Source organism: Protomyctophum bolini, assembly GCF_963924005.1.
Source record: "Protomyctophum bolini genome assembly, chromosome: 13".
In the NCBI taxonomy this organism is placed as follows: domain Eukaryota; kingdom Metazoa; phylum Chordata; class Actinopteri; order Myctophiformes; family Myctophidae; genus Protomyctophum; species Protomyctophum bolini.
Genome location: NC_137874.1, coordinates 40,397,930 through 40,424,291, shown reverse-complemented (window position 1 = coordinate 40,424,291; position 26,362 = coordinate 40,397,930). Strand labels below are relative to the sequence as shown.

Below are 26,362 nucleotides of genomic sequence, written 5' to 3'. Positions count from 1 at the left end.
GCCTGTAGATCAGATATAACACCACACAGCGCTGTGAGCCTGTAGATCAGATATAACACCACACAGCGCTGTGAGCCTGTAGATCAGATATAACACCACACAGCGCTGTGAGCCTGTAGATCAGATATAACACCACACAGCGCTGTGAGCCTGTAGATCAGATATAACACCACACAGCGCTGTGAGCCTGTAGATCAGATATAACACCACATAGCGCTGTGAGCCTGTAGATCAGATATAACACCACACAGCGCTGTGAGCCTGTAGATCAGATATAACACCACATAGCGCTGTGAGCCTGTAGATCAGATATTCTCAGCACAGGGGTTTGGTGTAGAGGGGAAAAGGGAGTGGAGACTTGGGGTACTCCTGTCAAAGTATTGTTTAAGTGGTTAAGCATTGCGAGGCATTGTGAGCTTATAGATAGCCTCGACGAACTTGCAGACATAGATATTATACAATGGCTACATTTTTGTCATTTAGGTTAGATAGCGTTTCATGTAGACATAGCATTCTATAGTCTATATTCTATAGTTTAATTGTACAGATATTCTACTGTTACAGTAGATGGATGTTAGGTTCTTTACCGTTATGATCCTCTATGACTGTTTCTATTAATATTTGATGTATTACGTGACGGTGGTGAGACCAGCTTATGTTGTATGGTTTAGAATCTAAACCAGAATCTAAACTTTAGATTCTAGAGACAGTCGCACTGAGGAAAAGACATGAAGCAGAGCTGCCTGGAGGTAGCGGAGACTAAAATGTTATAGCTAAGGGGCAGCAGACAGACGCAGCGGGCCAGCCAGGCGGTGGGTGTATAGTCTGGGTGGTCACATTTCATGAGACCTTCTTCTATTAGAGGAAATGTTGCAACTAATACCCCCCACTACAGGGACAATACCCCCCCCCCCCCCACTACAAGGACTATGGGTGTGTCAGCCTTTTCCTCTGAAACAAACAAACCATTTTTTAACTTCCTGTCGAATTCCACCTTCTCAGTAAAGCCAGCCATGCCGTGTGGAATACAGAGAACTATAGCTAGCACTGCAGCGCTCTATGCTCAGGTTGTGTTGCAGTGAGTGCAGCGCACACACACACACACACACACACACACACACACACACACACACACACACACACACACACACACACACACAAAGGAGTTTGCTCATACACTTGTGCTGTAAACTAGTGGTTCTCAAACTTTGTCAGAAGAAGAAGAAGACAGGGACCCCCATATGAGGAGATTTTTTCACATCTCTAGCAGTGGTTCTCAACTGTTTTCAATTCAAGGACCCCCAGTTTGACATGCATTAGGCTACGGACCCCCATTTCATGGCATTTCTATCTCTGGGACCCCCACATTTATATTGTATAATCAATGTTAAGTTAACTCTGTGAGTGTACAAATGGAACCAAATGGACCTGTTAGGATCCATTTGGTTCCATTTTTACCCTCTCTGACAGTACAGCAGGCCCGTTAGGATCCATTTGGTTCCATTTGTACACTCTCTGACAGTACAGCAGGCCCGTTAGGATCCATTTGGTTCCATTTGTACCCTCTCTGACAGTACAGCAGGCCCGTTAGGATCCATTTGGTTCCATTTGTACCCTCTCTGACAGTACAGCAGGCCCGTTAGGATCCATTTGGTTCCATTTGTACCCTCTCTGACAGTACAGCAGGCCCGTTAGGATCCATTTGGTTCCATTTGTACCCTCTCTGACAGTACAGCAGGCCCGTTAGGATCCATTTGGTTCCATTTGTACCCTCTCTGACAGTACAGCAGGCCCGTTAGGATCCATTTGGTTCCATTTGTACCTGCTATCGGTGGTAGTCGCCGGGTCCCATAGACAAATAACACACTCAAATAACACACTCCCATAGACAAATAACACACAATTTGTCTGGCTGTCGCCCGCTGTTAAAACGTACAGTCAGTTACAGACTCATAAGAGTCCATTTGGGACCCCCTGGAAGTCCCTCAATGACCCCACTTTGAGAACCACTGCTGTAGACTATAGACACACATATATTTATTTAGATATAAAGACCAACATTTTGCCGTGTCATTCCCATTTAGATTTAGTGCTGCAACTTTAGCAATGATTAATTTATATTCCATTCATTACTTTTTCGATAAACAGCATATGTACCAAGTACACAACTTGTAGATATGCTTTAAAATGAGAAGCTACATCTCAAGGGCCTATTGTTTTTAATACATTCTGATAATACATTCTGACAAAGTAATTTTAAAGATCTGGATATTGATATCCTTGATATTTCAGTGATATTATGGAGGCTGCCTTTTTAGTTCATGTCATATTTGTTATTCTTTCTTTTTTTCTGTTACTTTTTAGCAAAGATAATGTGTGATATATTGCATTTAGTAATGAAACACGGTGTGTACAGTACAGTACAGTACAGTACAGTACAGTACAGTACAGTACAGTACAGTACAGTACAGTACAGTACAGTGCAGTGCAGTGCAGTGCAGTGCAGTGCAGTACAGTGCAGTACAGTGCATGTAAAGATAAGCTGATTCTGGCTGATAACACAATTATTTAATCTCCAGTCCCTCAGGTTCTGAAGAAATGTGCAGAGTTTATCGAACAGCATGGAGTTGTGGATGGAATATACAGACTGTCTGGGGTCACCTCCAACATCCAACGCCTCAGGTAACAATTAGGAGTGTTCTTTTATTTTATTTCATGTTAACCTTTGTCTTACATTGACCCCTTTTGGGCTGGGAACCCCTTTTGGTGTTTTAAGCATTGTGTTATACTTTAAGCATTGTGTTATACAAGCTCATGAGCTATGAGCTTGTAGATCTGCTTTGAACCGTTTTAGGCATAATTTACTTTAAGTTACTTTAGGATTATACCAGGCTGTGCCGCCGGCTGTACGCCTGGGGCGAGTTGTCAAAAGGGGCGAGTTTTTTGGTATTCTGAAGGAAGCCAAACAAAAATAAGTTTTACTCTTAATGTACCTGAACACAAGATGCAACAGTAAAGTACAGCCTTGAACCAACTTACAGCGGGTGCAGTACTTAGTTTAGACAGTTTTTGGCTTAGACTAGTCATTGGTTAGACCAGTCATTAGTCCTACAACTACAACCTATCTCAAACCCTCACCCTAACCCTAACCTCCCACGGGGCAGCACACCTAAACCTAACCTTAACCCATGTCTAACCAATGACTAGTCTAACCCTAACCTCCCACGGGGCAGCACACCTAAACCTAACCTTGGCTTAACCCATGTCTAACCAATGACTTGTCTAAACTAAGTATGCACCCCCTTACAGCGTGGCACAAAAGCATCAAAAGTAGCAGGTCTGCAGGCTCAAAATTGAGTTTGTGTAGATGTGCGTCTTTCGCTATTTTTGCTATTTGAATCCTGAAAGGTTGTGGAACCAAAACAGAGACGATATTTTGAAGCCCCAAAACTTTCTACACGATGCAGAGAAATACTCGGTTTACAAAGTAAAGGCCCAGCATTGCATAATCCTTACATTGTGAATCCTTTTCTATTAAAACGAGCGGGGTTCAGTTGCGATGGGATTATGTGTGGTTGGTTGAGGCCTGCAGAGGACTAATATAATAATAATAATAATAATACTGTAAAATGCACCGCTTTCATAATAATCCTCCTCCTAAGATAAATGTTTGAGTCACTCAAAGTCCAAAGCGTGACCTTTTTTTCGTCTAATTTTCATTCCACCGAAATAAATTAAAACGCTGACAAGCCTATCATTGTCCCTCATCGCTTTAAACACGTCGACCTATTTATGGAGAAGCACTTTGGAGAGCGTGTTTTTGCGTATGTGTGGTCGACTGAGTCCCTAATCCTCTGGGCTGGGAGACGGAGCCAAACCCCAGCTGTTGATGTGCACACTGCACAGGGAATATCACCACAGTATATCTGCTGTGGAAAGTACTGGAACTATAGAAGTACTCAAGTATACTGTACTTTTTGGTGTTTTTTAAGCATTATGTTATACTTTAGCTATTGAAAAACAACAGATCTACTGTACAAGCTAGTGCCGCGCTATGATCTTGTAGGTTTTTAAAAAATCGTGAAAATGTGTCGCAAATCATTGAATATGATATTCTTTCAGAGCGAACGTTTTTTACTCAAATCTTTGCTTCTGGGGGGCGGGGTCCCTGAAACTACATATTTTCAGATGGGGGTCGGCGGCCAATTACATGTATTTTTGGGGGTCCTTGACATGAAAATGTTTGAGAACCACTGGTATAGAAACATAATGGGTTTTCAGATTTAAAAAAAAAACTGTCATGATTTAGAAAACATTTGTAGAATCAGCCTCAGGTCTAAAGGGGTTATTAAGTACAATTTTGAGGGACTTTTACTTTACTAGAGTATTTCCACTTTCCAATACTTTCACTTCTACTCCTACAGTACATCTCGGATCCATCTCGAGAACATATTTTTTTTGTTTTACTCCACTACGTTTATTTGTCTTTTGATTATCGTTACAAAACATACATTGCTTCAGCCCCGTAAACATTTCGGCCATTTGAAAATAGCCGATCTACAAGCTCACAATATCCTGAGCTCCCATAGATCTGCCATATTCAAAAGATTGTTTTTATACATAATAGTAAACTTTAATTCCTTTTGGTACTTTAAGTGGTTAAACCGTTCTATTCGCTGTGTGTAAGTTTAGTTGAAGGTAGAATTATGCAGTCAAGGCTCATTTATGCTGTGGCAGAGAAAAAGTGTTGCATCGACACTTTTCTTTTCAGGTGAAAATATGTCATTTTTGACATTTTTTTCCAACAGTGCATGAAGAGAGTGTTTCCACACCATGCAGAGATTATATTTGCAGTGGTGGAAAAAAGTATACTCACTTTTTCTTTTACTGAAGTAAAAGTATATCAATAATAGTGCAATGTAGAAATACTACAAGTAAAAGTCCAGCATTCTAAATGTACTTGAGTAAAAGTACAAAAGTACTTGCATCAAAATGTACTTAAAGCTGCTATAAGCAAAAATATGTCAACATTTTAATTACCTTAGTTTTTTTGTTTGTAAAACACTCCCAAAAACAACATAGTCTCTGTGACACATCTAGGGGCCACAATCTGTGACACATCTAGGGGCCACAATCTGTGACTCATCTAGGGGCCACAATCTGCATACAAAGATGTTCCAAAGATGAAGCTTTGTCATTTGTTGGCGAAAAAAGAAAAAACGGTCGAAATGACTAACCAATCAGGAAGTAGACAGGCCAATCGACCAATGACAAAGCTTCTAGGAACATCTTTGAATGCAGATTGCGGCCCCTAGATGTGTCTTTTTGGGAGCGTTTTCCTCATTGCTGGCTGTCTGAATACCAAAAGAAAATAAACCGAAAAAAGGTGATATTATTATTGCTTATAGCAGCTTTAAGCCCTACATTGGCTAATTAAACTCTAATAGGCGATCTAAAAGCTCATCACAATGAGTTATAATCTGTGTATTTAAACGTGTCACATTACTCACAATACAATTTACTGTTCAGAATTAGTATTTATTATCCCATTCAGGACGGGAACCCCTTTTAGGTGTTTTACTTTTAAGCATTATGTTATACTTTAGCTATTGAAAAATAGCAGATGTACAAGCTCGTAGCTTGTAGAAAATGTGGCACAAATCTCTGAATATATATTCTTTCAGAGTGAACGTTTTTTACTCATATTTTTGCTTCTGCATTGTGGAACAACATATTTTAAGATGGGGGCCGGCGGACAATTACATATAATTTTTGGGGTCCTTGCCATGAAATAGTTTGAAAACCACTGACATAGTAGGAGATATTTGTAAAATTAATCTCACTTTACAGTCAGATCTTTTATTTTATTTTTTATCTGTCTGTGACTGGTTACTGATGTCACACAAAACAAGACAAACTGCAGGTTGATGTTTGCTGTTAGTTTCCACCTGACACTATACTTTAATCTTGATGTTTTTGCTTTGCTTTGTATAATAGTTACAGTAACATATCTAGTGGCCTACTGTAGCTGCGCCTACGGCACTTAAGTAGCATGGAGGAGAGAGAGTTATGTTATGATTCACACACCATCTTACGGCCAAGTATACTGTAAATAAGCCTTTACACAATCAATTCATTCAGAGTGTGTATGTGTGTGTGTGTGTGTGTGTGTGTGTGTGTGTGTGTGTGTGTGTGTGTGTGTGTGTGTGTGTGTGTGTGTGTGCGTGCTTGTGTCTATAAACAGGCAGGAATTCAGCTCGGAGGCGAGCCTTGACCTCACGAAGGAAGTGTACCTCCAGGACATCCACTGTGTGGGCTCCTTGTGCAAGCTGTACTTCAGAGAGCTGCCCATCCCCCTGCTCACCTACCAGCTGTACAGCAACTTCACTGTGAGTATACTTTATATATATATATATATATATATATATATATATATATATATATATATATATATATATATATATATATTATATACACACACACATCCCCCTGCTCACCTACCAGCTGTACAACAACTTCACTGTGAGTATACTTTATATATATATATATATATATATATATATATATATATATATATATATATATATATTATATACACACACACATCCCCCTGCTCACCTACCAGCTGTACAACAACTTCACTGTGAGTATACATTATATATATATATATATATATATATATATATATATATATATATATACATATACACACACATCCCCCTGCTCACCTACCAGCTGTACAGCAACTTCACTGTGAGTATACATTATATATATATATATATATATATATATATGTATATATATATATATATATATATATATATACACACACACACATCCCCCTGCTCACCTACCAGCTGTACAACAACTTCACTGTGAGTATACATTATATATATATATATATATATATATATATATATATATATATATATATATATATACACACACATCCCCCTGCTCACCTACCAGCTGTACAACAACTTCACTGTGAGTATACTTATATATATATATATATATATATATATATATATATATACACACACATCCCCCTGCTCACCTACCAGCTGTACAACAACTTCACTGTGAGTATACTTTAAATATATATATATATATATATATATATACACACATCCCCCTGCTCACCTACCAGCTGTACAGCAACTTCACTGTGAGTATACATTATATATATATATATATATATATATATATATATATATATATATATATATATACACACACATCCCCCTGCTCACCTACCAGCTGTACAACAACTTCACTGTGAGTATACTTATATATATATATATATATATATATATATATATACACACATCCCCCTGCTCACCTACCAGCTGTACAACAACTTCACTGTGAGTATACATTATATATATATATATATATATATACACAGACATCCTCCTGCTCACCTACCAGCTGTACAGCAACTTCACTGTGAGTATACATTATATATATATATATATTAGGGCTGCCGTAATTGTCCAAAAATTGGATTCGGATATTCGTTTTAAAAACCCACATGGATTCGAACAATTCGAGCCATTCGGATTTCGGATTTCAATTCGAGCCAATCGGATTTTTTAATAATTATATTTACACCAATACAACCTGAGACATAACATTTAAGATCGCATTGCTGGCGCAACTCTCTCTCTCCGCGCATTGGTGTTGCTGAAAACTGAGATGGAACGGAACGCATACATCCTCCCTTCTCCAGTAAAACATTTTTCTTAAATGAGCAATCCTACCACACAGCCTTATCAAAACGAGGCACGGAGGCAGTGTTAATTCTGCTGCATTATTATTATCTGTGGACTGTGGGTCTGCTGCCGAGTGCCGACGTTATGAAACTTTTTAGCTGGCTAGCGCCTGCGCTCCGCTGTTATGCTCAAATTAGTGACCCTAAAGAATTCTGAGGCAACATGGCTGGAGACGAGGCAGCCAATCAGAACTGCGCTGCGCTGCGCTGTATAGTCTGTGTTTAGGAAATGTGCGAGGCATCTGATTTATTCTTCAATGTATGCCGTTGTCGGCGTGTCGCGTGGCAAATATAACTAATCTACAAGCTCACAAGTCACAACGCTTACCCATGGCACCGAAAACTAATAATAATAATAAATAAATAAATATTTTTTATTATTATTTTTTATTCGAACCTTAATTTTATATATTCGGTTATTAATTATTTTTTTTGATTCGAATCTATATTCGGATATAGAATATTCGTTGGCAGCACTAATATATATATATATACACACATCCCCCTGCTCACCTACCAGCTGTACAGCAACTTCACTGTGAGTATACATTATATATATATATATATATATATATATATATATATACACACACACATCCCCCTGCTCACCTACCAGCTGTACAGCAACTTCACTGTGAGTATACATTATATATATATATATATATACACACACATATATATATATATATATATATATACACACACACATCCCCCTGCTCACCTACCAGCTGTACAGCAACTTCACTGTGAGTATACATTATATATATATATATATATACACACACATATATATATATATATATATATATATACACACACACATCCCCCTGCTCACCTACCAGCTGTACAGCAACTTCACTGTGAGTATACATTATATATATATATATATATATACACACACATATATATATATATATATATATATATATACACACACACATCCCCCTGCTCACCTACCAGCTGTACAGCAACTTCACTGTGAGTATACATTATATATATATATATATATATATATATATATATATATATATATATATATATATATATATACACACACACACATCCCCCTGCTCACCTACCAGCTGTACAACAACTTCACTGTGAGTATACTTAAGTCTCTGGAACTTGAACGCAGCATATGTTGCGTTGAACAAATTCGTTTCTAAATCCATGTTGTTGCACCGCATCTCCACTAGCTAAAAGAGTGCTGGGGGTTGCGCCCCGAAAATAGCTGATCTACAAGCTTTTTAGAATCCTTTAGAATTCCTTCGAGAATCGGGCCGACTGCGAGTATACTTTTACATAGATGTATGTAAGCTAGAGCTATACAAGAAATTCACTGTGAGTAGACTTTTACATAGATTTATGTAAACTAGAGCTATACAACAAACTCACTGTGAGTAGACTTTTACATAGATTTATGTAAGCTAGAGCTATACAAGAAATTCACTGTGAGTAGACTTTTACATAGATTTATGTAAGCTAGAGCTATACAACAAATTCACTGTGAGTAGACTTTTACATAGATTTATGTAAGCTAGAGCTATACAACAAATTCACTGTGAGTAGACTTTTACATAGATTTATGTAAGCTAGAGCTATACAACAAATTCACTGTGAGTAGACTTTTACATAGATTTATGTAAGCTAGAGCTATACAACAAATTCACTGTGAGTAGACTTTTATAGAGAGACACCAAAATGCTTGCAACGCTACCGTGGATCCCACAATGCAGAGGGCTCTATGGGCCCACGGGACAATCAGCACACGAGGAGGAGAGAAGAGACAGCAAAGAGAGACGTCTGCGCTCGGAAATAATAATGCTTTCACTGTTTTACTAGCCTCCCCGGGGAACACACAGCAGACACATTTGGACTCAGACAAGAGTGTCCCGTGGAGGCAAATAAAACATGCAGGGTCTACAACACTGTATATCAAAGTTGCGATCATTATGTGGGTCCAAAATGGACCCTTATACAGGCCTGAGTGTATACAATGGAAACAAATGGACACTTACATTTTGTACACCGTCAGAGTTACTGACCTCTAAGGGGTCCATTTTGTTCCATTTGTACACTCTCAGAGAGTTACTGATCTGTAAGGGTCCATTTGGTTCCATTTGTATACACCCTTAAGGGCCATGCATACTCCAGTTTTAGTGCTCACCAAAACACATCTCTCTGTTTTTACTAAAACTATGACGTCACTGAGCCGCGGTGGTAAGAGACTCACTGCCTGCTCACCCAAACACATCTTTGTTTTTACTAAAACTACAACATGACGTCACTGAGCCGCGGTGGTAAGAGACTCACTGCCTGCTCACCCAAACACATCTTTGTTTTTACTAAAACTACAACATGACGTCACTGAGGCGCTGTGGTAAGAGACTCACCGCTCACCCAAACACATCTTTGTTTTTTACTAAAACTACAACATGACGTCACAGAGCCGCGGTGGTAAGAGACTCACTGCTTGCTCACCCAAACACATCTTTGTGTTTTACTAAAACTACAACATGACGTCACTGAGCCGCTGTGGTAAGCGACTCACCGCTCACCCAAACACATCTTTGTTTTTTACTAAAACTACAACATGATGTCACTGAGCTGCAGTGATAAGCGACTCACCGCTCACCCAAACACTTCTCTTTGTTTTTTACTAAAACTACAACATGACGTCACAGAGCCGCGGTGGTAAGCGACTCACCGCTCACCCAAACACATCTTTGTTTTTTACTAAAACTACAACATGATGTCACTGAGCTGCAGTGATAAGCGACTCACCCCAGCATTTCTCTCTGTTTTTACAAACCACCATCTCTCGCTCATGAGGGAGGCGGGGCCCTCCTAAACCACTGTTTAGGTGATGGACTATATGAGTGCCTAGTATCAGAACCACTGTTTAGGTGATGGACTATATGAGTGCCTAGTATCAGAACCACTGTTTAGGTGATGGACTATATGAGTGCCTAGTATCAGAACCACTGTTTAGGTGATGGACTATATGAGTGCCTAGTATCAGAACCACTGTTTAGGTGATGGACTATATGAGTGCCTAGTATCAGAACCACTGTTTAGGTGATGGACTATATGAGTGCCTACTCAGTTCACACAGGTGTGATTTTTAAACCTGGAGCTACTGTACAAATCCATACGTTTTATGACCGTTTTATTTAACCGAGAGAGAATGCAATAATGTCCAGTAAAGATCTAGTAGTAGTGCATCTTCTTATAACGTCCAAATGGTCTGCTTCAAATAACGTTAATGACATTGTCAACCATGTCCTATACTCAGTGGACGAGTACACACCACCTCCAACAACTGCACATGTAGGCCTATACTATAATATTAACATGGTAGTTATAAGTTAACTAACGTTAACTTATGTCAAGTACTGTACTTTGCACTACAGTTGTATAATTAACACACGTTAATGAGGGGGATTGTATAGCTTTATCATTAGACTGGAACTCACCAATGCTTTCTATGGCATAGTATAGGCAGCTCCCGGTAGGTTCCGCCGGGAGAATCTAGGCACAGCTGCTGGCCTCGGAAACCCAGACGTTTTATTTCCTGGAAGAAAGAAAACTGGACATGAGACTAATGAATTAGAGCGACAGAGAGAGAGAGAGAGGAGTGTGTGTGTTTACGTGTGTGCGTCAATTCAACAAAGGTGCAGACGATCAGAAATCAACAGAGTGAGCGACGTTTGCGCTACTCTATGCCGAATTGAAGTGGACTCGGCCCCCTAGACTTATTTTTTCTCTCCCTATAGAGGCTGGGAGAGGCTGCCTTATCATTACCTCACCCTAAATAAACAGTCTGGCACAATAAAGCACTGTTGTTGAGTCAGTGTAATCATTTCCTCTTCCTTCCTTCTATACGTCTACTTCCTGTCCACACAGGAAGCTGTGTCCATCCAGGACGACCATGAGAAGCTGCTACGTATTCAAGGAGCCATCAAGGAGCTGCCCGTGCCCCACTTCAGGTGAACGAACCCCTCAACTCTCAACCCATTATGACCTGAGATCAGATTCTAAAAATGTCTACTACATCCTGACAGTTTTCATTCTGACCCGAGATCAGATTCTATAAATGTCTTCAACATCCTGACAGTTTTCATTCTGACCTGAGATCAGATTCTAAAAAATGTCTTCTATGTCAGTCGAGACTTCGATTTTTCAAAAATAGCAGACCTACAAGCTCGTAGCGCGCCACTCGGTGGCGCGCTATGAGCTTGTAGATCTGCTATTTTTAAATAGCTAAAGCACAACGTAATGCTAACACCAAAACGGGTTCCTGCCCAAAATGCGATAATATGCCAGCTGGTTCCCAAACTGTTTCATGTCAAGGACCCCCAAATGGACATTCATTAGCCCCCATTTGACCCCCATTTGAAAACATATGCCAGGGACCCCCATAAGAGAAGATTTGTACGGCTCTATAGCAGTGATTCAAGGACCCCCTATAGTTTGATATGCAATAGGGTACGGACCCCCCATTGAATGACATTTCTATCTCTGAGAACCCCGATTTATATTGTAAAACCAAAGTTGATTTAACTCGGAGAGCATACAAATGAACCATGCCCTCCTCTCCTCCCATGCCATACCAGAAAGCAGCATTCAGGAGAATTGCTTTCTCCCGAAGTCTCCTGAACTTGAACACAGCATTTTGCATTGAACACATTTGTTATAGAAACCCATGTCGTTACACCGCGCACCTCCAGTAGATATAGAGTGCTGGGTGGCGCCCCGACAATAGCTGATCTACAAGCTCTCAACGCATCAGAGCTGGGCGACGCGTTGAGAGCTTGTAGATCTGCTATATTTTTTCCAAAAGTGCCCTCTTAGCCTACGGAATTTCAGCCCCCTGCCTCTCTAACACTCTCTGTACTTAGTTCCATTCCACCACAGAGAAACCAACCGTAGCAGAATGTTTTATTTGTGTGAATTCTTCTCTCCCCTGAATGCCATGCAGGACTCTGGAGGTCCTGGCCAAACATCTGGCCCACCTGGCCACCCTAAGCTCCCAGACCAACATGCATGCACGCAACCTGGCACTGGTGTGGGCGCCCAACCTGCTCAGGTCAGTGCACTAAATACCAGCACTTAGAAGTTCTGAAAGCACGGTCTGGGGCAACATTAAGCATGCTTAATGAGATTCACATAATTATGTCGTTCTATTCAGTGTTGTATACCAGACATGTGGAAAGTGTAAGATATCAGAGCGGATGCCTAAAGCCTTAAGTTATATTCGACTGTCGCGCTGCACCATGCATTTCTGAGTATACAAGAGCGCAGTTAATAATTAGCACGGTCAAATATCGTCTTCTGAACAGTTGTGCTGTCTTGGCAGAGTAGCATAGTGTAGATGAGAAGGACTTACCCTTCATGCGGAAGACCTTCCACCCTGAACTTGTTCTCCCTGATGACGGCCCTGCTGTCTTTGTCCCCCGTATATGTCACCACGTAGAAGTCCGGGGCCCACATCTCAAACTCCCTCTCCCAGTTGATGATGGTGGACAGGGGTGCACTCACCAGGAAGGGCCCTTTGGAATGACCCTGAGACACACGGGGTGGGGACACAGAATTAGAGAAAATAAATCACACTTTGTCAGCTACGCCAGGAGGTAACAGGGGGTGCACGGCCCAAGAAGTTTGGAGGCCGCTGCGATTTGATAGTAATCGTTGTTATAAGTGTTTTAACAGTGGTCTCCCCATCTCTCCATCTCTTCAACACTTAGTATATTAAAAAAATTGCCGATATACAAGCTCATAGCTCGGCACGATGCCACAGGTTGTGAGCTTATTATATTTTTGAAATGTTGTGGAAAAATCTTGAAAGATTATGAAATTGGTCTTCTCTTGGTACAAAATGATTTGGAATGGGGGCCAAAAATACATACCGGTATTGACATTTGGGAGTACTTGACTTGAAAATGATGTCAACATGTTATGCAACACTGCAAAACACATGAGATGCCAAATCACTACAAACATTCCTTCATAAAATCATTCAGTCAATCAATATATTATTCAATTTCTAGCTTTTGTGTAATAAAACTAAAGCTATACTCTAGAACAGTGGTTTGATTTATTCAGCATTTGAGCCACAGACCACACGCCTCTCAGACCCAGGATTCGAACTCGGGTCCCCCGCGTGAAAGTCTAATATCTTAACCACTAGACCAAAGGGATATGCCTATGGACTGGAGCACGGGAGATATTAGACTTTTGAGGCTATCAGGCAGAGGCTGATTTCTGTCCACAATTCCATGCTGTATTGATGTTGGTACCATAGGAGAAATAACAGGCAAACTATTATCTCAAAATATCAATTCTTAATCTACATTCTTGTGTAGATCTTCTTGTAAATTAAGTAGCCCAATGCTGATAATTTAACTCTTGTGTGTAAAATGAAACCAAAACCACCTAAGCTGGCTCGAATAAGCAGAGACTCTACTCTCTCTGCGAGTCTCTCTCGCGTGACTGAACTTCTCACTCTATCTCTAAGGGAGATGCCACACCCACCCGTCGAAGAAAACTCATTTCAGCCAGTTGTATTCGCGACCTTATTCTTGATCTTGACGGACCCGTGAGGGTCCATTTGGTTTCATTTTACGCTCTCAAGAGTTAAAGATCTTATAAGGGTCCATTTGGTAAACGACTCTCCATCATTTAGCTGCACCACCTTGAACTCCCTCAAGGACCAATGGTGCCAAAAGCAAAAAAGACAAACATGATTTATGTAATTCACAAAAAGTTAAAATGTGGAGATAAGAGGTTTCTCCATTTTAATATTATAAAGACACCTGTTTGTAGTTAATTGTACCGTTCTAGCCTACAGTGTTTTTCATTACATCAGCGCTCGCCTCGCACACTGACTTCTACATCCAATTTGTTATATTTTTCAGTACATTAAATCATTCACAGATTATCCATTGCGGTCGCAGCATTGGGTGTGGTTTAGCACTACGGTATTAGTGTGATTTACACACATGTATTACACAACAACTTTCTGTCACTCGGTAGACATGTGCGTTGGTGACGTGTAGGAGAACATTATTAACACACAGCCAGCACTAGCAAACTGCACAGGAACAGTGGTGGAAAAGTACTGTACTCACATGGTTTACTAAAGTAAAAGTATCAATACTGCAATGTAGAAATATACTACAAATAAATAGTGTGGAATACAACATTCACTCGAGTAAAAAAGTACAAACGTATTGGCATCAAAATGTACTTAATCTACCAAAAGTATTCTACCTATGGGAAGGGAGCAGATTGCTGCCATTTGCGGATTTCTGTTAAAAAATAAAATAAAAGAATCACTCCATTCCCATTGACAATGACATGCATTGGCAGAATCCGTCCTCATAGGTAGAATAAATGTGCGGTGTGACCCTGCCCTTATTTCAAAAGTTTTCAAATGTATTAAAATATATTTTGAAAATAGCAGATCTACAAGCTCACATCAGCGCCTCACAATCGCGACCCATTGTGCACGCATGACGAAATGTCGGCTGATGTGTTTTGTAATAATAAAAAAATCAAAATCTACAAAGTAACGAAGTAACGGAAGTTTTAAAATAACTGTTTTGGAGTCAAACACACACACACACACACACACACACACACACACACACAGGAAGGCAGACAGCGATGTGTCTTTGACCACGGACCGTATTTTGCCCATGCTGCTCATGGGCAGGTTGTGTGGGCAGCAAGGATAGAGAGAGGTAGGTACACTACAGGGAGAGCGAGTGTAGCAGTTCTCGGAAAGCCGTGCCTAGAGAGAATTGTTAAAAAATATGCTAGTGGTCCAGAGCTATAAGAAAAGACAAAAACATATAGTTCGAATCACAGCGCACAGCGCACAAGCGCACTGGCCAAACACAGCGTGTCCTTGCTCAAACGCAAAGAGGATTCCATGCTCGATTGCTCGTTCCGCAACCAGTAGCGTAAAGGTTAGGACTTTAGTTACCTGTCGGAGGTGGTTGCAGGTGTTGAGGACTCGCTGCTGCTCAGCAGAGTGTGTATGAGCTGCAGAACGACTCCGTTCTGCTGGTGGATGATGGCCAGGTTCAAGGGACTGTGGGAAGGAAAAGTACAAAATGTCACACAGTGAACTCCATAAAGATTTCCACCAAAAGCCAGCAATGACCCCTGACCCCTGACCAGTGTTGTAACTAACGCCCCTATACATCGCGTTACGTTACATAACGAAACCGCGTTATGGCGTTATTATGTCAACTTCGCTCCGTGAGTCAGACTGTCATACAGGCGTCTCTGTGCTGACTCTGAGAGAGCGCTCTCTGTGTTGACAGTTTCGTTTGTGCTCTGCCTCTCATACTAGCCTCTGAGACCACATGGGCCATGGCTTCACACCTAACATGAACAAAGCACATCGCAGAAGAGGTCATTGATTGGCTGACGTAGGGCCAGATTACCATATAAAAGACTCACACAGATCACACGTTATATTCAGCGTTCCTCTCAGCGTTGAAAAGAACACCATCTCTTCTTCCTTTCATGTTTTTCTTTATTTTCTTGCAGATCTAAAAGTATCGAGGGTTCGACCTGCAACGGAGACATGGCTTTCCAGGAAGTCCGAATACAACAGTCTGTGGTGGAGTTCATCCTCAACCACACGGAGCAGATCTTCAACCACGCCACCATGACACCCAGACCCAACGAAGGTAATACATATCAGATCTTCAACCATGCCACCATGATCTACAAGCTCCTAGCGCGCCACCGAGTGGCGCGCTACGAGCTTGTAGGTCTGCTATTTTTTTTTAAATCGAAGGACACTTTTAGAAATCTGATCTCAGGTCAGAATGGGTTAATAATAATGAAACTGTCCGGATGTATAATGGACATTTTTTTAGAATCTGATCTCAGGTCAGAATGTGTTTAACACCGATCCTTCCACAGGACCGGGTGGTGTTGGTGGTGTTGGCGGCGGCGGTGTGGGGTCGTGTGGGGAGAAGTACGCCACCCTGCCCCTCACCGCGGTGGGCCTGATGGGTGGACCCATGAAGCTGATGAGCCTGGAGGAGGCTCAGGCCCGCTCCCTGAGCCCCAACCACCCTCTGCACCGGGAGAACCGCCAGAGAGAGAACAGTCTGCCCGACACCAGCAAGGCCCTGCTGTACCACACTGTCATCGACATAGGAGACAGCAAGTAAGACCACACTGTCATCTACATAGGAGACAGCAAGTAAGACGGCTGTAATGCAGATGTTTAACAAGAGTGTAACGTAAAATGAAACCAAATGGACCCATTAGGGTCTCTCCAGAGTTAAAGATAAGGGTCCATTTGGTTACAAACTCTCCATCATTTAGCTGGAACACCCTCAAGGACCACCGGACAACTGGTTGAAAACCACTGCTTTAGTTGTACATTTTCAGGACAGGTTCGTCTGTTCAGGAGAGGAAACTCATACCGGATATAAGAATAAAGAGCAGACACAATTGGGACTTGAACATAGGGAAATAGGGAGACCAATACTAAACAAACACTAGATGACTGAATATGATCTGAATATACAGCTTTAACTTAAAAAAGGCTTACACAGCACTGTGAAAATAGCCGATCTAGAAGCTGTACACCAAATCTCTTCAGTGACAACAGCAGATCTGCAACACGGTGTGTGAGCTTGTAGCTCTGTTTCTGCCAAATGTTGGCCTGTTACGACATGCTGAACCTCTGGTCTACGTAAAGGGTGTTAATCTCTCTCTCTCTCTCTCTGATCTGTTGTTCTAGGAGAAAGTTTTCTGGTAAATCAAAGTGGAAGTCCATCTTCAACCTGGGCAATAAGTCTGTGGGGGAGTCTAAAGGCAAGCTGAGCCGGAACGGCAGCGTCTTCATACGAGGACTGAACGTCACAGGTAAACATCGACGCGGAGGTGGTATCAATATTGCAGTGCAGAAATATAATCTGTTTCAAGAAAAAGTCTGCATAGTCGAGTAAAAGTATTGCCCTCAAAATATACAAAAGTGCCAAAACTACTGGCAGAATGTCCTTTCTAAAATGTATTTTGAAAGTAGTAAAAAATGAATAAATAGGGCTTTGTTGTAAAAATAATAACCGTAATCTACAAAGTACTAGTAACTAAAGTTTTCAAATAAATCGTAGTGGAGTAAAAGTACAATATTTGGATCCGAGATGTAGCGGAGTAGAAGTAAAAAGTATTGGAAATTGGACATAATTATACTCAACTAAAGTACAGAATACCATGGCATATCCAAGCAGGGCGGCATTGGCCACAAGAGGGCGACATTGACTGCCATCTGCAGTCCAGACAGACTTTGCAGCAAGCGTGTCTTCCACTTGTTTAGGTAATGTTACCTAGCTGGCTGGCGGTGTTGTTCAAATACCAAAACAAGAGAGGAATCTGAGAGCTAATTGAAGCCACATTCATTCTGTTTTGCACGAGCTGAGCAGGGCAGGGCAGGCCACACATAACATGGATGATTAAAACACCATGTCGTGGCTTAACCCATTCTGACCTGAGATCAGATTCATACGAGGTTTCCACTGGACACACCCTGGTCTGATTAACCCATTCTGACCTGAGATCAGATTCTAAAAAAATGTCAGTCGTCCTTCGATTTTTCAAAAATAGCAGACCTACAAGCTCGTAGCGCGCCACTCGGTGGCGCGCTATGAGCTTGTAGATCTGCTATTTTTCAATAGCTAAAGCATGACATGATGCTAACACCAACATGGGTTCCCGTTCAGAATGGGTTAAAGAATGACATCATGCACATTCCCTTGCTCTTTTTTGTTTTAGAATGTTAATTGTTTAGGCTTAAACGACACCGGGGCAGCAGGTGAAGACTATTATCCAATACGTCAGATGTACGACGTGTTTTCTACTTTTCCTTTTAAGAAAACAACACAATACCATCATGATTAGAAATGTCTTAAAACGTATCAAGAGAATGCTTAGAGAGACTGGCGAATAGTGATCTCGTCTGATCCAATTGGCTTACATGTTTTAAATGATGAATATCAACTGTTGCCCTCCATGAGGAGAGTATAAGAAAAACAGACTAAATAACTCTTTTGTACATCAGTCTGTTCCTGCTTTTAAACTAACACCGTTAAACCAGGGGGTATATCTCTGATATCTCTGCTCCAAACTTTCAGAAAATAAAATATATAATTATTTAAGGAAATGAATAAAAAAAATGTAACGATGCAATTAAAGATCATTAAAGTTGGTGTTGTGACTTTAGATATTGTCAATTACTTGCATGAGAGGTGGTGGAGTTAGCTGTTTTAGCAGACAGTTTGAGGGTCCAATGGAGTTAAGAGGTTTTGTTTTTACTACTTTCCATTGGTTCAATATTTCCGAAACAACACACAGACGTAAAGGGTGTTCAATAGCACTGACTTATGGAATAAAATCAAAAACCTCAAAAATTGAGTTATGAGGTTTCCTCCTGCTAGCAACGAAATGATTATGTTCTTTCTATTTCTTTGTCTTTATCTTGAACGTATAACCACCGTGTCTCTACTCTCCGGAATAATCCTTATGCTTTCTTGCTATGCTGTCAAGGAAAAGGAGCCCGTGTTGCAGAACTGGTGATTTAATAAACAATATAATAATTCAAAAAGGACAAACGTGATCAGCCAGAGGGTTCTAATTCTGTATCCAAGCTCCGTAGTGAACAACAAAGTAATATCACTCTTCCTCTCAATAATGCGACCGCTTCCCTGCACACCAGAACACCAAGTAAACACAAGATATCCCATAATACTCCTCGTCCCAGACTCAGCCCGCCAACACAGTTAAAGGAACAATCCCCCTGTATATACCTTAGGGTTACAAACGGTGACGTCATGGAGGCAAAACAAATGTCAGTGCAAGCTGACAATAACGTCGTATCGTATCAATTCTCTCAGAAACAACATTTCACCTTTACATCTATATCATCTTTTCAAATGAACTCCCCAACGGCTTCGCTCAGGAGTGGATTAGCGAACAGGCAGGGTTCATGCCGGGGGCCTCACTCACTCACTCACTCACCCACCCAGGGGCCCTAGAGGAAGACAGCTAGGGGGGCCCGGGCCCCTATAAGCCAGTGCCTTTGCAGAAACTGTCGCAGTTATTACATTTGCATTTTCTTGTCAAAGAACGTAGTCAGTCATGTCAATAACAGAGCCCCCCCAAAGCTCCTTCTGTCTGAACCCTTGGAGGAAGGAATGAGTCTCAAACATATTCATGTCAACAAACAGAGCCTCCGAATGAATATGGATCTGGCTGCAGCCCCCCCCCCCACCCGTTGTGCCAGCGGAGACCCCCGTGAAAAATGTGTTCCCGTTTTCTGTGACCTTCTGACCTGAGAAAACAGATTCTAAAAAGGTCTTCTACATCCTGACAGTTTACCATTCTGACCTGAGATCAGATTCTAAAAATGTCTTCTACATCCTGACACTTTTCTGAAAAAGCTATGTTTCTATGTCAGTGGTTCTTCGATTTTTCAAAAATAGCAGAACTACAAGCTCATAGCGCGCCACTCGGTGGCGCGCTATGAGCTTGTAGATCTGCTATTTTTCAATAGCTAAAGCACGACATGATGCTGAACACCAAAAGGGGTTCCCACCCAGAATGGGTTAAACCAATATCGAGGCTATATCAACTAATTTATCAGGGGACCCCTTGGAACCCCCTCAAGGACTCCCCGCCCGGACACCACTTTGTGAACTTGACTTATACGTCATCATACGACAGGACCCCCCCCCCCACACACATGCATGATGCATGTGAGCTTTTAGACTTTTGAACACGCTAAAATACATGATTTAATTATGCTTTAGCAGTTATTTCTGTGTGTGTGTGTGTGTGTGTGTGTGTGTGTGTGTGTGTGTGTGTGTGTGTGGTGTGGTGCTGTTTGGTGTAGTTATTGTGCTGTTGGGTTGCCTGCCTGCAGCAGTGTGGGGGGCCGTTCCGGGGTCCCTGCCCACTATATATACCCAAGGGGGCCCTTGGGGGCCCTTATTCAGTCAAGTGTCATTATCCTCCTATATGAGCTCCACCACCTCCGTATGACTTCATTCACAACTTTTATGAGCACACTATTATGGCACTGTGGGATGATTGACAGGCCTGTGAGAATTAACCCATTCTGACCTGAGATCAGATTCATACGAGGTTTCCGCTGGACACACACACTGGTCTGATTAACTGAGATCAGATTCTAAAAATGTCAGTCGTTCTTCGATTTAAAAGAAAATAGCAGACCTACAAGCTCGTAGCGCGCCACTCGGTGGCGCGCTATGAGCTTGTAGATCTGCTATTTTTCAATAGCTAAAGCATAACATGATGCTGACGCCAAAATGGGTTCCCGTTCAGAATGGGTTAAAGCACGCTGCATTGGATTTAAAGTCATTCAAAGTGTCCCTTTTTTTCCCTCCTCACAGAAAAGGCAGCTCTTCGACCGTCCCGAAGTATGGAGTCTCTGTGCTCTCTAACAACAGGTATACGACTGGAAATGAAATGTGTTGAAATAGGAACAGAGTGCATGCCGGGTTCTGTTCCAACACCAAAACTATCTAAAGTTGTAAACTCATTCTAATCTTCGTCGTATTTGAGGATGGATACGTATAGCAGTTTGGGTTTATGTAGCTACCTTGTTTTTTAATGTGAGTAACTGTTGAACTATTAGTGGCAACATATCTTGCTCTGTTGATATTCCAAAAACAGTGTCTTCATTGACTTAATGGTGAACAGCTCCCAAAGTCGATCTTTTAGCACAAAATCAAACTGGTTGATTCTGTCAATGAAACTTCTTGTTGATTTTCTTGAGTCTTTCTTCCTAATACAAATAGCTTAATGCTCATGGGAGAATCTGCTTTGTTGCATTTGTTTATGTCACAATTTAGAGTGACTTTTCACCGTGCAATGTAAGACAAAGTAATGATGACACTGTTGGACTTCTCAATGTTATCATGACAAGGTATAACTACACAACTTAAAGCTCTACCAAAGTGTCATTGTACTTGATGGAATTAAGTGCTCCAATCGATCGGCCACCGATCAGTGATCGACCGATATTCACTCCATCGACGAACAGCAATTTATACCCGATCTGGAGAAACTGATCTTTTATATAATTTAAGTGGTATAAAAGTCAATCAGATGCATAGTATATACTATAGTATATGCATCTCTGTGACAGGCTTAAACATTCTCCCCTTCCTCCCCCACACACACAGGAACAGTTTTGACGTGGGTTTTGACATATAATCATTTTGGAAATATTAAACTTTTCCCCTTACGCACTAGATCGGTATATCGGCCGATGGTGAGAAAAACAGTCCCAAAAAACCTTTACCTCTAGTACTTTGTTACATTATGTTATACTTTAAAGGTGATATAGGCAGGTTTTCAGCCAAAAATCAAAATATTTATCTATCTATATTTGTGGCCTTATTCCCTCTATCTTCCCCTATATTTTGATGCTGAGCTGCTGCCCTGTAGACATACACTCTCCCTTTGTCTCCCTCTATGTGTTTGTATCTGTTTATATCCACTGTTGTTTTTGTCTCGGGACGGAATAAAGTGTGTTGGGAGGAGGGTCTGTGTGGGGGGTGACGCGGAGTCTTAGCCAATCACAGCGCGAGGGTGTGACTGTGTGTTCGACCCAGCAGTATTATAATGAAAACGCAATGCGATTTCATTGCAAGTATAATATTATCCCCATATCTTAGTTTCACCATTGTTCATGTGAAATAGTATGTTTATGATGTAATATGTAAGCCTGTTGAAATTATGAGAATCGCTATGTATAGCGCATGGTTGGGTGGTCCGGCCGGCTTGAAGCTTGCATTCAACCCGTGCTCGCCAACGGTGACAAGCCGTCGCTGATCATAGCGATTTTTCTTCATTGCAATGAATAACCGTGGACAAAGTAGTTCACATGAACGATGCTGTAGTGGCTGGGGCATTTGAGGGGCAATATGTTTTATATGCACGATTACAAATGAAAGATAATTGAATTGAGAGCCAGTGAGTCTGCTCCACTACTTCCTACTTCCTCATTTGCGGGACTCGTCGTGTCAGTCTTGTGATATTGTGATTACGCTACAGTTACCCTTAAAAAAACATGTCAACTCAATGTCATTGTTGTAACTATGATATCGATAGAAATTCATATTTTTTTAACGTCATATTTAGCCATACGAGCGCAATATCCATAGCGTCCCTCCCAGCAGCAACAACAACCCCATAGCCCGAAGTGACCTGGCTCAGCCAATAGAATGACGGGGGGAGGGGGGTGGAGCTAGATTTTAATTTGTTTGGAAACACTCGATCAATTCTGTGTACAAACACTGGAAACTTGTCTACAATACCTTTAACTATTGACAAATAGCAGATCTACAAGCTCATAGCTCATAAGCTATGAGCTTATAGGTCCGCTAATTTTGAGAAATCGTAGAAATGTGGTCGAAATCTTTGAATATATATTCTTTCAGAGTGAACGTTTTTAACTCAAATCTTTGCTTCTGGGAGGGGGTCCCTGGAACAACATATTTTCAGATGGGGGTCGGCGGGCAAATACATATATTTTTGAGAGTCCTTGACATGAAATTGTTTGAGAACGACTGACATAGAAACACATGTACTGTATTTCAGAAAACTGTCAGGATTTAGACGACATTTTTTTAATTTCGACGTTAGACCTAATTGGGTTAACCCATTCTAGGCGGGAGCCCCTTTTGGTGTTAGCACTATGTTATGCTTTAGCTATTGAAAAATAGCAGATCTACAAGCTCGTAACGCGCCACTCGGTGGCGCGCTATGAGCTTGTAGATCTGCTATTTGTAGGTCTGCTATTTTTGAAAAATCGAAGAGCGACTGACATAGAAGACATTTTTAGAATCTGATCTCAGGTCAGAATGAAAACTGTCAGGATGTAGAAAACATTTTTAGAATCTGATCTCAGGTCAGAATGAAAACTGTCAGGATGTAGAAAACATTTTTAGAATCTGATCTCAGGTCAGAATGGGTTAAACTCTTGTTAATCTGCTTTTTTTCCAGACGACGACAGAACAGGAACAGGAACGGGGAGTGCTTCCAGCGGCGCCAACAACGGCTCGGTTCTGGTGCCGGACAAGAAGTCCAGGACGCTGGGCTCCGACTCGCTGTACGACCTGAGCGAGCAGGAGCACGACGAGTGGGCCGAGTTCAAAGGGTCGAGGGGCGAGGGGGGGGCGACAGGTGGCTGCAGCCCCGGCGCCAGTCAGAGGGGTGGTGGGGGTCCCGGGGGTCCCGCGGCCTTGTCGTCGTCTCTGCCGTCCCAGAATAAAGCCCTCCCGGAGCAGCTGAAGGTCTTCAAGGGAGACGACCTCCGCGGCTACAAGCCCACCTCCCCCAAGAGCCGCCGCATGCTGTACTCTGGGTCCTCCTCACACCAGCCCAGGTCAATACAGTGTGTGTGTGTGTGTGTGTGTGTGTGTGTGTGTGTGTGTGCGTGCGTGCGTGTGTGTGTGTGTGTGTGTGTGTGCATGTTCCAGGGTATTTTCTTGTTTGTTTATTTATTTTTATTTTTATTATTATTATTATTTAATGGGGGATTTCATATCATATCCACCCAAAATATTACGCGTACGAAATATTGACATATCTTGACTTGCCTTCCTTATACTTGACTTAACTTGCCTTATCTTTATCCCTATAAACTTCTTCACCATTTTTTTTTTTTTACTATTTCTTAAACCTTTTTTTATTTATTTCAAATAGCAGATCTACAAGCTCACAGCATGTCAAGGTAGATCGGCTATAGTTGAACAATTTCAAAAAAAGTTTATTTTTCAAAATTGTAAAGTTTGGCTACTATAAGTTTACGGTTTAGGGTTAAGGCGGCCTAAGATAGGGCCCTAAAAACCAAGAACATGTTCTCTATAAGTTTTAGTTATTTGTGTACACACACACACACACACACACACACACACACACACACACACACACACACACACACACACACACACACACACACACACACACACACACACACACACACACACACACACACACACACACACACACACACACACACACACACACACTACCGTTTCAGTACAGTAACAAATAAATAAAGAAATCAATTCTAGTTTTCAACTATTTTGTTGTGTTGTTTTTGACGCCACAGCTCCTCCTCCAGGCCTTCGTTCCCGGGGAGGATCTTCCCTCTGGAGTCGTCCCCGAGGCACCAGCGGAAGGCCGTCAACATCTCCGAGCCCTTCGCCGTGTCCGTGCCGCTGCGCGTGTCCGCCGTCATCAGCTCCAACAGCACCCCCTGCAGGGGCCCGGGGAAGGACAGCAAGCCCACCACGGCGGCGGTGGCGCCCGTCACGGCCGCGCTGAAGCCCGCCAGGGAAGCCGCGGCCGCGGCCGCTCTCTCAGAGCGTGATGACGCCGCAGTGCTACCGGGGAGAGAGAACCAAGGGTCGACCGAGGAAAAGAGCACGCGAGGCAGGCAGGAGGGTACGTATGGCGTGTTCTTTTTTTACTATAGTTGGAAAAACACTTGTTTCTTGTTTGTCCTGTTCAGTGGCCTTGTGGTCAGAGCGTCCGCCCTGATGTTGGGAGGTCGGGGTTCGATCATACCAAAAGAAAACTGCAGCATAGGGTTGGATTGGGGGTTAAAGGAGAATTCATGTCGTTCCTTTCTTACCTTTATTTGTAGTTTTACGTCCCCAACAAAGAGGTCCAGGTGTTATTTTGTGCAAAAGTCCATTATTGACTATTTCCCCTAATATAATTCAATGGGGGTTGGGTTTTTGTGCTAATTCGCTTATTTTCATCGAAATAAGTAGTAAAGTGTGCCACTTGGGATACTATTTAAATTATGAAGATAATACAACAAATATAGATTTTGAGCGATGGAAATAAGCGAATTAGCACAACACCCCATAGCCCCATTAAATTCAATGCAATTCATTGAGGGCTTATGGTAGGGGAAATAGCCAATGATGCGCTTTTGCAAAAAATAACACCTGGACCTCTTTGGTGGGGACGTAACAACTACAAATAAAGGTAAGAAAGCCTTCTAGCATGGAAGTAAGTCCCTGTGACATACTAGCGTCATGTCGGGGGAAAAGAGGCATACTTGAATGTACATCATGTCCAGGGGATACACTTGTACATTAAGCTGCCTCATGCTAACTAGCAACAGGAGATTTGCTCCTGTATGTGCCACATGGCTCACCATTGTTTGTTGTGTTGCATTCATGGTGGTGAATCGCAGTGACATTCCTTTGCAGTTCTGCAAAGTGCTAAAAAAAATAACACCCGGTTCGTGTCTCTCTCTCTCTCGCTCAGATTGGAGTGGAGACATGCAGGAGGCTCAGAGAGGGCGGACGGACACCGCTGAACTGGAACCGTCTTCCGTTTCAAGTCCAAGAGAAGACAAAGACACAGCGCCATCTCCTGGGAAAGCGCTGCATAACAACCAGCCCATGGAAACACAACTGGTAAGCCCCTCACCAGCACATTACTTCTTTTTTAAGAATGACTGTAGATAATAACATTGGTTTACTATTTTTACTATAAAATAATTCATAA

At 41.8% G+C, this 26,362-nt stretch overlaps 2 protein-coding genes across 4 annotated transcripts in view; one reads left to right on the top strand and one right to left on the bottom strand.

Annotated features, from left to right (window-relative positions):
• Positions 1-26,362, top strand: part of arhgap31 (Rho GTPase activating protein 31) — a 46,143-nt gene that overhangs the window by 14,656 nt on the left and 5,125 nt on the right. Inside the window, exons 2-12 of one of the 3 annotated variants that reach the window (XM_080780559.1) lie at positions 2,580-2,682; positions 6,245-6,389; positions 11,681-11,763; positions 12,756-12,863; positions 16,337-16,479; positions 16,718-16,967; positions 17,550-17,674; positions 21,217-21,273; positions 23,837-24,218; positions 24,948-25,282; positions 26,120-26,271. In XM_080780559.1, coding sequence (XP_080636685.1) covers positions 2,580-2,682; positions 6,245-6,389; positions 11,681-11,763; positions 12,756-12,863; positions 16,337-16,479; positions 16,718-16,967; positions 17,550-17,674; positions 21,217-21,273; positions 23,837-24,218; positions 24,948-25,282; positions 26,120-26,271 — 1,883 coding nt within the window. Of the gene's footprint in view, positions 1-2,579; positions 2,683-6,244; positions 6,390-8,720; positions 8,753-8,844; positions 8,875-11,680; positions 11,764-12,755; positions 12,864-16,336; positions 16,480-16,717; positions 16,968-17,549; positions 17,675-21,216; positions 21,274-23,836; positions 24,219-24,947; positions 25,283-26,119; positions 26,272-26,362 lie in introns of those variants that run through there. The other 2 variants (XM_080780560.1, XM_080780561.1) reach the window with 2 other exon arrangements.
• prdx4 (peroxiredoxin 4) overlaps positions 16,724-26,362 on the bottom strand; it is a 204,767-nt gene continuing 195,128 nt past the window's right edge. Inside the window, exon 8 of the transcript XR_013965177.1 lies at positions 16,724-16,741. The gene's annotated coding sequence lies outside the window, so the exon portion shown is untranslated. The remainder of the gene's footprint in view (positions 16,742-26,362) is intronic.